The 12,805-nt window shown below is 40.1% G+C and overlaps 1 protein-coding gene across 4 annotated transcripts in view; it reads left to right on the top strand.

Moving 5' to 3' along the window:
* Positions 1–10,603, top strand: part of LOC108092656 — a 45,682-nt gene extending 35,079 nt beyond the window's left edge. For all 4 annotated transcript variants that reach the window (XM_017192316.2, XM_017192314.2, XM_017192317.2 and 1 more), the window contains 3 exons: positions 2,958–3,235; positions 3,868–4,378; positions 6,532–10,603. In XM_017192316.2, the coding sequence (XP_017047805.2) occupies positions 2,958–3,235; positions 3,868–4,378; positions 6,532–8,735 (2,993 nt within the window). In that variant the 3' untranslated portion in view covers positions 8,736–10,603. The remainder of the gene's footprint in view (positions 1–2,957; positions 3,236–3,867; positions 4,379–6,531) is intronic.
* Positions 10,604–12,805: the final 2,202 nt, after the last annotated feature.

The raw sequence follows: 12,805 nt of genomic DNA, 5'->3' as shown, positions 1-12,805 counted from the left end.
AAGGAGCCAAGTTTGCATCCACCGCGATACTTCTATAACTAAAGCCGCCATTCGACACAAAGATATATATATGTATATAAATTAAAGCAACTAAACTTTTTTTATAATTTTAAAAACATAAACCACAATCTCCAAAATTCCTGCGGCACAATTGGAAAACGTTTTAAGTCCCGAAAGTTTAAACATGTGTGATTGGAATTTTGATTACAAAAAAATTTTCATTAACGGTTTGTTTCCATAAAAATAAAAATACATATATAAAATTGGTATATACATACATATATATGAATGGATCAATAATTAATAAATTTAATTTGTCTATGGGTATAACGTTCGACTTATTGAACCTGACCTGTACTCAATTTTAGAAAAAGAGAATCCAAAGCATATAAATATTTATTTTTGTGCAAATCGAATTCGAGCAAAACGTTCGAAAGTGAAAACCGAAACATGTGCTATTTTTATGGCCAGCTAGTTTGGTTGGAAGACCAATCAACACTCTAAACAATTAAGAGTTTAAGTGATGAACCTAATTGGCTTAAATTTAAAACAAAAGCTTTCTTATGACTCCGTAAATCTTATCGATGCGATAAATTGGAGACTACTGGATTAAAATAAACGAAAATCTGTTATTGACAAGGTGACCTCTTTATTTGTACCCAACCATGAAAAAATGTACAAAATGCAGTATGACATCAACGTAATCTGTTATTGCCAAGGTGACCTTATAAAAGTCTTGTTATTTTAGCCAACTAAGAAATTTCTTAACAATAGAAGTCACGTTGATCACGTCTGTCCTTTTAGTAATTCCTTATCTATTAAGTGAAATTTAAATTTGTATCTGAAAAAAGCTGGGTGTTTTTAATTATGTAGTTATGTTTTTATCATGCTAGGACTTTCGATATCAAAAGATGGCAGGGTATTTTGAGCATCGTTACCAGAAGAAAGCTGTTTTTCTAGCTGGTGGTTGCTGTCGCCTTTGTAGTGAACTTTTTACCAAGGCGCGCGCGTCGCTTCGCATAAATTCACACGAAACGTGACGATGACACACCCCCTCTCCCGCTCACTACCTCCCGCTCTCTCCATAGCTTTCTTCAACTACTCTCTCTCTCTCGCTCACTCGCGGACTCTGCAATTGATATTTCACAAAAGATAAGCGCAATTTCACAAAACGTTTTAGCCCCTTTCCCGGTTTAATGCTGTGATTTTTTGCCCTCGCCTGCATTTATTAAATGTGTGTTGTGTGTGGGGCGAAAAATTAAGCCAAATGTGCGCAATTAAAGTGAGTAATGCGCCGCCGACCACCAATCAGCGGTAGCAGCGGATCCAAATCGCACCATGGGCACTAATCGAACATTGAGCAATCAAAAATCGCGATATCTCTTTTTAATTGCACCGCTTGAGTTTCACTCACTCACACACAATTCTCAAAAAAAAAAAAAAAAAAAAGGCTAAGTGATTTCATTCGCATTGTTGGGGCGACAGACAATTGGTTTTTTGGATGTCGGGTCCGATAACAAAAAATAATATATGTTGCCCCTGGGGGTGTTATCTTTTTGTGTTGTCTGCGTAGAGCTGTTTGCCGTTAATCGCTTCCAGTTGTTGACTCTTTTATTAATGCCCCCGATATCCGATCCGATCGAATCTTTTGCGCCTTCAATAACATTTGACCTTAAAATTGTCAAGTCATAAACCTCACAGGTTCAAGGGTTCTTCCTCAATATCAATTTGAGTGCATTATGGGGCTTTTGTTTGTTGCTGCGCAAAAAGTTCTTAAGCTCATTAAAAAAAATATTCAAAAAAACCGGAAATGCTGATTGACATGACTTAATCGGTAATGAAATTTTTTAGATAATTGCTCACAATAGAACGTTGACCCGCTCTGATTTCGAAAACGTTGTGGGATTGAAAAATAATCGGAAATTTTTTAATTGTTTCGAAAGCTTTTTAAATTGTCTAACTTGCCAGAAGCCAAACGAGCTGTTCATTTTAATGAACCATATGAATACGTCAATAGCAAGGATTGAGTATCAATTAGCTGATAGTCAATATATTTGTACAGCAAATAAAGTCTCTGGTTAGTGACAAATTTGTTTGCGTAGACGCTGTTATAGACAGCAAATATATACTGATTAGTAAACTTTGAATTATGGAATCGAGAACAAATATAGCAAGAAATCTATCTTTAAACTTAAACTGCTACGATGAGTAAACATTGCTTTTTTTGGTGTTTATCTGATAACGTAGTCTACAAATGCAAGATATCTTATACACGATATTGGGGTTTTCCTGTGTAATTACTAGCCATCGATTTTAAAGCAACCGTTGTGTAAACTGTGAAAAATCGTAGCATTTCAACTATTTACAAAAGATTGTTTCAGTGATTAATGATTCAACAGGTGTGGCCTTGAAACTTTGTGTTACAAACTTGAGAGCAAGAATATTGAGTGAGTGCAGGTGCGAGCTATTCGGTATTCTTTTATTATTTTTGGTCTAAAAATGTCTTTCTTGAACAATAAAAGTTCGATTTTTACCCACTTAAAATTCAGCGCAAGATCTTTCGACATTGTTTCTATTGTGAAAATTCTTGTTAAATTTGCGGTTCCGCTTTGTGGCGAAATTTGCCCACTGTGTGTCATCGTCTCGTTGACCGTTGACTGAAAATTAGCTGCGCTTAGCAACAGCTTTGAACCACTTGCCTTTTTGTTGCGTCACGCCAACTGAAATTCACTTGGGGGAATAAACTATACTACTTGGAGCTCAGCCGCTCTGTAGATGTGGAAGTTGATACGACGGTGTGTGGGTTTTTCCCACTGCAGACAACGGGTGGCAATTAGACACTCACATGTGCATTTATATTTATGCGATTACCTCACCAATGCACAATGTGCTACTCCTCGTTGCGTTTTTCATCCACCCATATGTACTATATGTATATGTATGTAATTTTTCTGCAGGTGGAGCTGCGGTTGGCGCCCATCACGGTCACATTTCGGCGGCGGTGCCGCGCAAGCCGAAGCTGCGTCGCTTTAACTCCCACGACATCAGCTCCAATATGTTCTCGGTGGCGGATTTCGAGAACGCCCGCCTGGCCCGTCGCAACGAGATCGAGTTGTACCACCGATTGGGCGGCGGATCGGGACTAGTGCTTGGCTATTCCGGATTCTGTGACGCACTTAATGGCAGCCACGACTACTCCACCGGGGACAGCAAGGCCTCCAAGGGCAGCAGCGAGGTAAGCTTGCATCAGAGGCGTTCAACTCACTCGCACAGAGGAAAATATCGCATCATAAATACCAATAAAATAGAAAAACCGGGAAGCCATAGAAATTCCTTCGAAACAAATTTCAAACGAAAATCTAATCTAGATTGCTGGCTTGGAAGTATAATGAACTTTGAGAAGAGGTTGTCAGATTATCTTTCCTTGGGTCCAATTTTGAAATATTAAGCTGCAAAGCCAAACAATCAAATAAATTTTCAAAACGTTATTAAATGAAATGTTATTAAAATGGTGCTCAGTTGTCTTAAGATATATATTAACAATTTCATTCAGTGTAAATTTTGTGACGTCAATCGGTTTTAATCTCGGAAAAAATCTTTCGGGGAAACAATCCCTCGTCTATTGGGATTATTAATTTGATGGCAATTAAGCTTACGGCTTTTGCATACAGTTTTAATTCGAGACATTTGTTTCGTTAATTGCTAAGCTTTTTTAAAATGCCAAATTAAATTAAAGAATAGAGATTTATATCATTAAACCAATTTAAACAACTGTTCAATTAAAGATATGGATGATGAACACTCAAAGATACTGAAATGATATTCGAAATGAGTTGACAACTAATATTCTACCTTTTTTTTTGATAGTCACAGCAGGAAGCTCTGCCCGCCGATGTGTTTCTTGAGCGGAATCCCCTGCCCCGCGTCGTCCGCATCTTGCATGCTAGCAAGTGCTCCAACGAAACTCTGCAGTCGAGCTCATCGCACGGCTCATCCACGGCGGCATCGAGCAGTTCCTCGACGGGAGTTAATCCGGTCAGCGGTGGCACGAATGCTTCCAGTGGCAACATTGGCAACGGTACCGGCAACGGCACCGGCACCCATTCATCGTCCAGCGGAGGAAGCGGCACCGGAAACGGAACTGGCTCTGGTCCTGGCTCTGGTTCGGGTTCTGGTCCAGGTCCTGCTGCTGGTCACCAGATCAACAACGGACGGCATAGCAGCAGCAGCAGCAACGGTGGCACCACTCCACCCGGCCACGATGAGCTATTTCTACTGTACAGGCTGGTGCGACAGAGGAACATCTACCACGGACACAATGCCAAGACTCAGGCCTCGCAGCGCAAAAAGACTGTGCTCATTCCACAGGAGTTTCCGGGTGAGCTTCACAAATTGATGATTTAATTAACTTTCAGTGGTAAATTATTCTGGATATTGTGGTGACGTCGTTTTGTATGTGCGAATAATTAAAATGCATACAATTTTCAATTATAAAAGCTTTTAAATTTGTTTCGTTGTAAATGTTATTTTAAAGGCACAAAAAATACGTTTTTTTTTTTGTATGTATGCGTAAATCTGTATTCTGATTTTACAACCTAAAACAATCAAAAAGAGCCATGATAAATTAATGCTCTAATATCACAAAAAGCTAAAATTAATTAGTCATTAATCATATATATGTATTAGCATCCGCTCAAACGATTTTATGGACAAAGTCAGAATGTTAATAATTAACGAAATCAAGTAACAACTGCTGTAAAAGGTTTTTGCAATAATTAGTTTGATTTGACACGTTATTAACCAGATTTCCTTGCTTACATAGTTTCTCTGGGATTGCTGGGTAATTACTTATTGTTTGTTGCCGGGAGTAATTTAATCCAAAAATGCATTTTAAATAGCTCAGATGAGGGAAGAATTTCGCTTTACAAAAACCTTCAACTGGCTTAACTAGTGCGGCTTAGTCTAATTACAAGTTGGCTCTGACGAGGGCGGCTTCAAACAAGTTGTCGTTTCGTTGAGGGAGGTTAATTTATCGCTCGCAGTAAATTAACTCGAATGACCCACCGATTGATACGCTGATTGGCAGTAGCTGAGGGCATAACCGAATGATTTTAAGTGCCCTGTGACTGATTTGGCACGAACACGGCAGATTATAGTCGTATGGCCATTTACATAAGCCGGACGGCAGCCTTTGAAGCCACAATTTAGTGTTCTCATGACGAATGCATTTAGTTGCTAACTTGTGCCTGATTACACGGTCCACTCGTAACTAACTAACTCACTTAGTGAGTCAGCCAAGCGAACTGTGATCTCCCAGTGCGAGGTTACTAAGTACACACAATCCATACACATGCATCCCCCTTTATTTTTATTTTTTTTTGTATTTTTATTTTTTTGCGATTTGCGTGACATAGTCACAGTTCAACAATGGAAAGTAATCGCAACTATTGCTCATCAGGCATTATGCAATGGGGGCTCTATTCGGGGGCCGCCGGTTTTTGGCCCAGTCAGTCAGTCAGTGGTGACTTCTTCGGGGGTACCACCACCACCACCAGCACCACCTACACCACCACCCACCACTTCCTGCACCACCGAACTGCGGTCAGCCATTGTTTCAACTCGCTACGCCATGTGACTTTTCACAGCCGTTTGCCGAGGCGCAATGTAAACCAATGTGTGCAAATATTATGCAATCTGCCAATTTATAGACTCACTGACGCTGGGTATTATCATTTTATTCATTAGGCTTGCAATGTCCGGAAGAAAAAAAAATTGATGGCAAATTGGAGTGATTCAATTTGCACGTCCATATTGGATTTTTCTTGTGTTGATTCAATTGCTCTCGACATTGATTGCATTAGGCTCTTTACCACACATTTTTTTTTTTTGCATTTCAATAATTCGAATTCAGTGGCGCGAATTAAACAAAATGGATTGATTAATAGACTCTTTTACACATGTAACTCTTAATTGCATATACATCTACATTTTACATATACATACATTTTATGATTGTACATAATCATCATTACATGGAAATAAATCTATTATTGGCACTTAAATTTTAAAATAATTTAAGACCTGTCAATGATTGGCAAAACAATTTTTGTGGTCCATTCTTAGCACGTATATGTATGAATATATAGAACGATGGTGTATTATTGCCAGCCGGCACGTCAGTTTATTTGTTTTATTTTCATTTTACTCATTTTTGGATTTCAAATCGCGTACTATACTCAGTGCAAAGCTGTCAGCTGTCGGAAAAATGGTTTCAAGATTTTCGACGGTAAACAGATTTGCTCATTGGCAGAAACCAAATTATGTGTCGTGTTCAAAGAGATTTAAAAATCGAATGAATTCGAAATTATTTGTTTTACTTTTTTTTTGTTGTTTTTAAATGCAGTCATCAAGAGAAATTTTATTTTCTTTGTTTTAAAATGCAACAAAATGTTTATCTATTCCCTTTTACTTTTTGAGAGAGTGTTGACTTTGCGACCACATTTACTTATGCTCCAATTTCTTTTATCGCAGGTTACTTTTCGCTGTTGAACGAGAAGGGTTTGCCCACCGCCACGCAGTACGGATCCCTGATTCAGTTGGTGCGCGAAAGGGTCTACAAGTTCGCCTCGGTGGACAATATGCCGGCGTTCACCGAATCCTCACCGAACAGCACAAGTAGTCCGACACACGAGGGCTGCCTGCCCATTACCAAGGGGCGTCCGCAGTACGTTAAAACGACGGCGAGGGGGGGACAGGTATTCAAGCTTTTGGCCGTCTTCGAGGATGGCAAACAGGAGCAGGCGAATGTGTCGCAGCACGGCAACGTGAACGTGGCCAAGTCCCATTTGACTGGCTACATGGGACGTGAGAAGGAGAAGAACCGGTATGCCCAGCTGATGAATGAGAACCGCCAGGTGATGTACGTACCATTGTCCACCAAGGGCAAGTTCTACGAGATCGAGCCGGGAATCCCTCAGTTGCTCCAGAAACTGGGCGATGCCCAGCGCAAATTGAATCCGGAATGTGTGTATCGTTTGGGTGTTTTGGTCACGGCGGCCAAACAGCTGCCGCTGACACTGCGATATATCTCTGGTCCCGGCGGTCACGACATTCCCGAGCAGCTGTGCATCAGTCAGGTGAGCAAGGAGGACGTGGTCGTGGGCTGTTCCATCGAGGACGTGGACACCCAGACGCCACTGCAGCTGAGGAAGTTCTATCCCAGTCGGAATATCCAGCTGGTGAAGAGTTACCTTGGTTTCGATTCCGAACAGCGAATGCTTGCCAACACAAATGTGCAGAATATGCTCAAGTTTTGTCAGTTCAACTGCGATCCGTTCCTCAAATTGGTGGAGATTGAGTTGATTCAGCGATCGGAGCGTTCGGGAAGCAAGAATCGGGAGGGTCTGCGCATCCTGAAGCCATTGCACTTTCCAAAGATCCTGCGACGCGAGAAGAGCACCATGGCAGCGGCGCACGAAAAGGAGAAATCGATCATCTTCCTCAGCAAATCCGATCTGGAGAATTTGGAGGCCAAGGAAGCGGCGGCGGCGGCAGCTGCTTCTGCAGCCCAATCGGAATCCAGTTTGAATCGCATCTCTGAGCGCATGCGGGTATTCCAGTCGACCAAGAAGAAGTGGTTCGGCAGGCATCATCCACAGCAGCAGCAGCAGCAGATCGAGAAACAACCCTCCAGCCTGGATCTCGATGAGCAGGCCAAGCGACTGAGCATGGAGCGCTATACGGATATGTCCAAGTTGCTGCAAGAGCGATTCGGTTCGGATCCCGAGCAGCCGGAACAGGATGGCATATCGCTGAACAGTACTGGTGCCTCCGATACCGAGACCACAATGCTCACCACAATGCTGACCACCATGGAGCCCAATTCGCTGGACACAATGCTGCAGAAGTCGATGTCGCTGCAGGATATTGAGCTGCTGAATGGCCAGTGCAAGCAGCGACCCGATCTGCTGGCCAGCCACAATCACAGCGATGCCATCAGCGAGGCGGGCACCGAGCTGGAGGACGTGGAGAACCAGACGCCGCCGCCGCAGTCCTTCATCACCGAGAAGCTGTACAACGAGTTCCATGTGAAGACCCGCCAGTACAGCAAGTCATCGTCCAGCTTGCACCAGTTGCGTCACTTTTCGCTGCCGCAAAAGTTGCAGCTGCACGAGGCGGCCGAGAAGGAGAAGCGTCATCTGATGCTGTTGAAGGCACAGCAACAGTCACTGGTCAAGGTACCGATCACCGGAAGGCGAGCAGCGGGAGGAGTTTGCCTGTTGGGCGGCGGACTTAATCACGTGCCGATCTTACCGCCTTCGCTGGTGGAGGACGATCTGCCCTATTCGAGTGTACGCGATTCGCTGGTGATCTCCGGCGACGGCTGTCTGCGATCGGATTCGGCCAACAGACCAGTTCCCGCCTTGGATTATACGAAGGAGAATATCTACGCGGAGATCTGTCCCTCGCACACCGCGGACACCTTTTCGGGCGCCACCCAAAGCACTCAGATGCCGGACGATGATGGGGATTATGCGTCGCTCAAGTATTCGGTCAATGGACCACAGTCCGTCAGTCGCATCGAGGTGAATGGAGCGGCGACGGCGGTGAAGAGCAGCGCCATCAGCTATCACACCGTGTACCTGGGCGAGGAACCATTGGGGGAGCGGCATGCTGCCCACATCACCACCGTGGAGCTGGCCGGGGAGGATAACATTTACAATACGCTCAAATGATGACTCATGTGATTCCGGCGACGCAAGTTTGCCGGCGCCAAGGGGCTGTTTTAAAGACGTCCATGGACAAAGGGCATGCAAGAGGATTGGCCTGTTACACAAGATCCCATCCAGGACCTTCTTAATGTCTTGTACTCGAAAGGAATTGTATATTTATTCTTTATAAGTATTTTTTTTTAGTTAATCAATCTCAATGAAGAAATACTTGATTGTTTGTCCATTTAATTATTCACTAGTTTTATACACAAACAAAAATGAATTTGTAAAAATGATCACCCCATAAAAAATTAGCCTAATTTTAAACAAGAACAAAAATATTCGTTTCTAATTTTGTTTTTATTTTGTATTTCTCACATACCCTGCGTGAAACATGTATTATTATTATTTTTAAAAGTGACTTATGTTTCGAGTACAAGATAATAATAAGAGCATTTTGTTGGTAGAGCATTTTCTACAAAATTATGCTTCGTTTAAGATCTGTAAAATTTTGTGAGCAGGCATCCAGCCAAAATCAAATGAATTTATATTTTAATTTGTGCACAGTGTTGAGGAGTAAAAACACCTTTGTTAACATCAATGTAAGGTCTTAGTCATAAATCTGTGAAGACTCTTCTTAATTCAAAGCAAAATTCGATCCCCTGTTTGCCCTTTGATCATGGCTTAAAGGAGTTTGGAGTTATATATAATCATCATACACAATTTAATGCATCTCTTATGGCGCTAATGCACAAAAAACACCACAAAAGTAGACAAAAGTATCTTATTTTGCGTTTTCCTTCGTTAGACAAACCACGAAACGAAAACTGTATTGTGAATTCAAAGAAAATTTGAATCTGGGTTAACACCTAAAAAAAAAGGAAAGAAAAATCTCTGTCGTAACATATAATTACATATATATATTTGTAGCGAGTAGTATTAGTATAGGGATCAACTTTGTAAATGAGACGTCGCTGTGGACGACGAAAAACCCCCTTGAAATGACAACAGAAATTGTAATATTATTATTAACCAAGTGAAGACAAGCAATTTTGTATTGTAACCTATATACGGTTGGCTCCATCGGGCCACCAGTCCACCACCTTCGACCCATTAACTTCCCGATCCCTCAACCATACAAAAAAAAAACATCATATTGAAACTGAACATTTGGAAATTGCAATATTATACAATTGTATACATTACTTATATATAGCTATACTTATACACGTATACTTACATACGATATGGAAATCTTAGTGCAAACCTAAGGTATTATTAGCTCGTAGGCAATCAACAAGTCAAATCAAATCATAAGCGATATACATCTACATATGCATATATTGTATATTTGTAAAATAGCATAAACTTTTAGGGCAAAATGCCAAACTTTTACACGATCTCTCGTATTTTGTCGTTCTTTTTTGGAAACCCATTAACTTGGTTTTGTTGGGTTCACATCTTTGTACAATCCCAACAATTCCAAGTTAATCAAACAAAATAATTACATCAAAGTGCGGGCATGTCCACATAGCATTGTAAATATTTGAATGCGTCCGCTTGTCCGAATTGGTCGATGCCTGTAAATGAACACTGAGCAGGCAGGCAGCCAGCCCTTCAGAGAACTTTTCATACAAACAAATAACAAACAAGCAAACATATTAAATAACTAATAAGTAACCTTATCGAGCCATATAGAAGTGCAGTCTCAAAGTAGAGCGTAGACATTAAGATCCAGTTTCTAGTCTTAACTTGAAAGCAAATATGAAACCGTTTTGAACTAGAGACATGCCGAACTTTAACTTGTGTAATGAAAGACTTCGGTCGCCCGGAGGATTCTTCAATATATACACTTTCAATTGTGTACCACATAAATAAATACTTAGCAAGGACGTTTTTGATTTTTTATTTCATTTCGTTTGCAACCACAATCAATAAGGAAATCCAACTTCTGATTTTGAAAATGAAATCCACATTTTACCCCCTTTCCCAAGACGGCAAAATATCAAGGTGGAAACAAAAACTCAATAAATATGCTAAGAAAAGCCTAGAGTAACCAAAAGCCCTGTATAAAAATGAAGCAATACTCACAAAATAGCTATGATACTAGTTGTAAAACCTCTCTGACAATGCAACAATGCGGCAAGCAACAGGTTCAGTCAGTGTGTGTGATAGTAGCTAAGTAACGAGGGTACTTGCTATCTGGATATCGGTGTTTTGTACATAAATAGGAACGAGGCGTAACCCCAGTAAGCCCCAGGCATATTATGCGAAACGTGTACTAAGAGTACTCAGTGGCGGTTACTTTGCATTTCATAGTTGGTAGACATGTAAGACAGGCTTCGCTGAAGCGCAAGGGTGATAAAATGTTGAAAGTGAGCGTTGACAACGCACTCAATCTTTTTGTCCTCTACAAGATCGGCTTTGTGTTATAATAATAATAGATGTATCATCTGTGTTTCGCAGATAATTGATAAAGATAGCAATTACTTAACGAGTAACAACCCGCCAGCATATAAATTGGTGTGATACAAGTGTATAACAGAAAAAAATTGTGAAATACAATTAAAGGTCAGTTTTAAATATTTTTTTTTTTTTTGAGCAGAACAGGCAAATCAATATCTTTCTGATATGCAAAACGAAAAAACTTTTAAACTGATGTTTTATTAATGGCGAAGTAACATAACTAAAGTCGCATGTAATATTTATTTTATCAGCTTAAAGTACAGCCACTTCGAACACGGATACAAAGCGAGTATGAGTATGTTATAGAAATCAAGCATTATCAGGAATTTTTATGGAAAGGAAGAACAAAGAAAAGATTGCACTGAAAGGGGAGGGATCTTGAGCACCCAGAATGCCGCCCGAACAGGCCTTTGATATACTTTATTGCAGCTTATAGTGAAGCAATACAAATTTCAATAAGAATTTAACCGATTATAGAAACGGAGAAGCGAAAACAAAAGCCAACTAAGTAATCATGTTTTTGGTGTCTATGTTAATCCCTAGAAATTCACACACGATTAATCAATTAGAACTCAATGTCAAACCGTAGTAGAGCCCACACAGCAGCAAATATAGATAAACAAGCAAACAAGTATTTAAAATATGTATTCATAAATTTGAACAAAATATAACCTTGTAGCACTTTTAGATCCTCGACAATGAAACAAAGACCCAACTTTAGGTATTCACGAAAAAAGATAATGATTTTTGGAACTGAACGCTGATCGATATTTTAGAAGAGCCTTGCTTTGGAGCTTGGCATGACTGAATTGATAAGATGAGAACTAAATTGAAACGAATTGAATTCTAATGAAATGTTTGGTAATGGGTACACAAAAACACGCATACAACACACACTCACACACACACAAATATAAGGAAAACTGATACGATATTATTGTTATAGTAGATCTTTTTCTAAGCGCTGACCATGGAAAATGTACGAAAGGTAAATCGAAGTCACTGCTTAACAGCAGCTAAACGACCTCAGCAAAGCAAAGGCAGCTCACTTCAACAGATTAACTCTAACTGAGGCCACCCAATCAAGTCTAGCATACAAATTTATATTTCACGTTGTACTTATATTTACCTAGATAAAAAGAAATTACAAACACACAAAAATCCCTTTGGAAAACATGTTTAAGCCCATACAAGTGAAATAAACTAAAATATCTTTTCAAATTTTCAAAAGTATTTTACTGTGGCGAGGTGGTTTTCTACTTGTTTTGGGTGTCCCAAAATTGGGACATATATATTTTCATCCGGCAAAGACGAGAACATAATTTGTTCAATCTTTGTTCGATTTTAGTTGATTAAAAAACTCTGTTTTTTAAAAAATGTTTTAAACCTCAAGAGATTTTTGTGCCTTCTCCATACCTACATGAATTTTACGTAGACAATCTACATCGTGTGATGTGCGACCTCTACGTTTTTTTTACAGAGCCTGGTGTAGATTGTATATATGAATTTCCTTACACTAGATGTAAAGTAAGTAATTCGATTTCTATTCGATTTTCAAGCTATCAATCGGTTATCTTTTAAATATATCACCACTTTTAAATACTTACTCGACCTCTTGGAAACGAAAA

The sequence above is a fragment of the Drosophila ficusphila genome, unplaced genomic scaffold, assembly GCF_018152265.1.
Source record: "Drosophila ficusphila isolate 14025-0441.05 unplaced genomic scaffold, ASM1815226v1 contig_127, whole genome shotgun sequence".
In the NCBI taxonomy this organism is placed as follows: domain Eukaryota; kingdom Metazoa; phylum Arthropoda; class Insecta; order Diptera; family Drosophilidae; genus Drosophila; species Drosophila ficusphila.
This window is presented reverse-complemented; position numbering and strand designations above follow the sequence as displayed.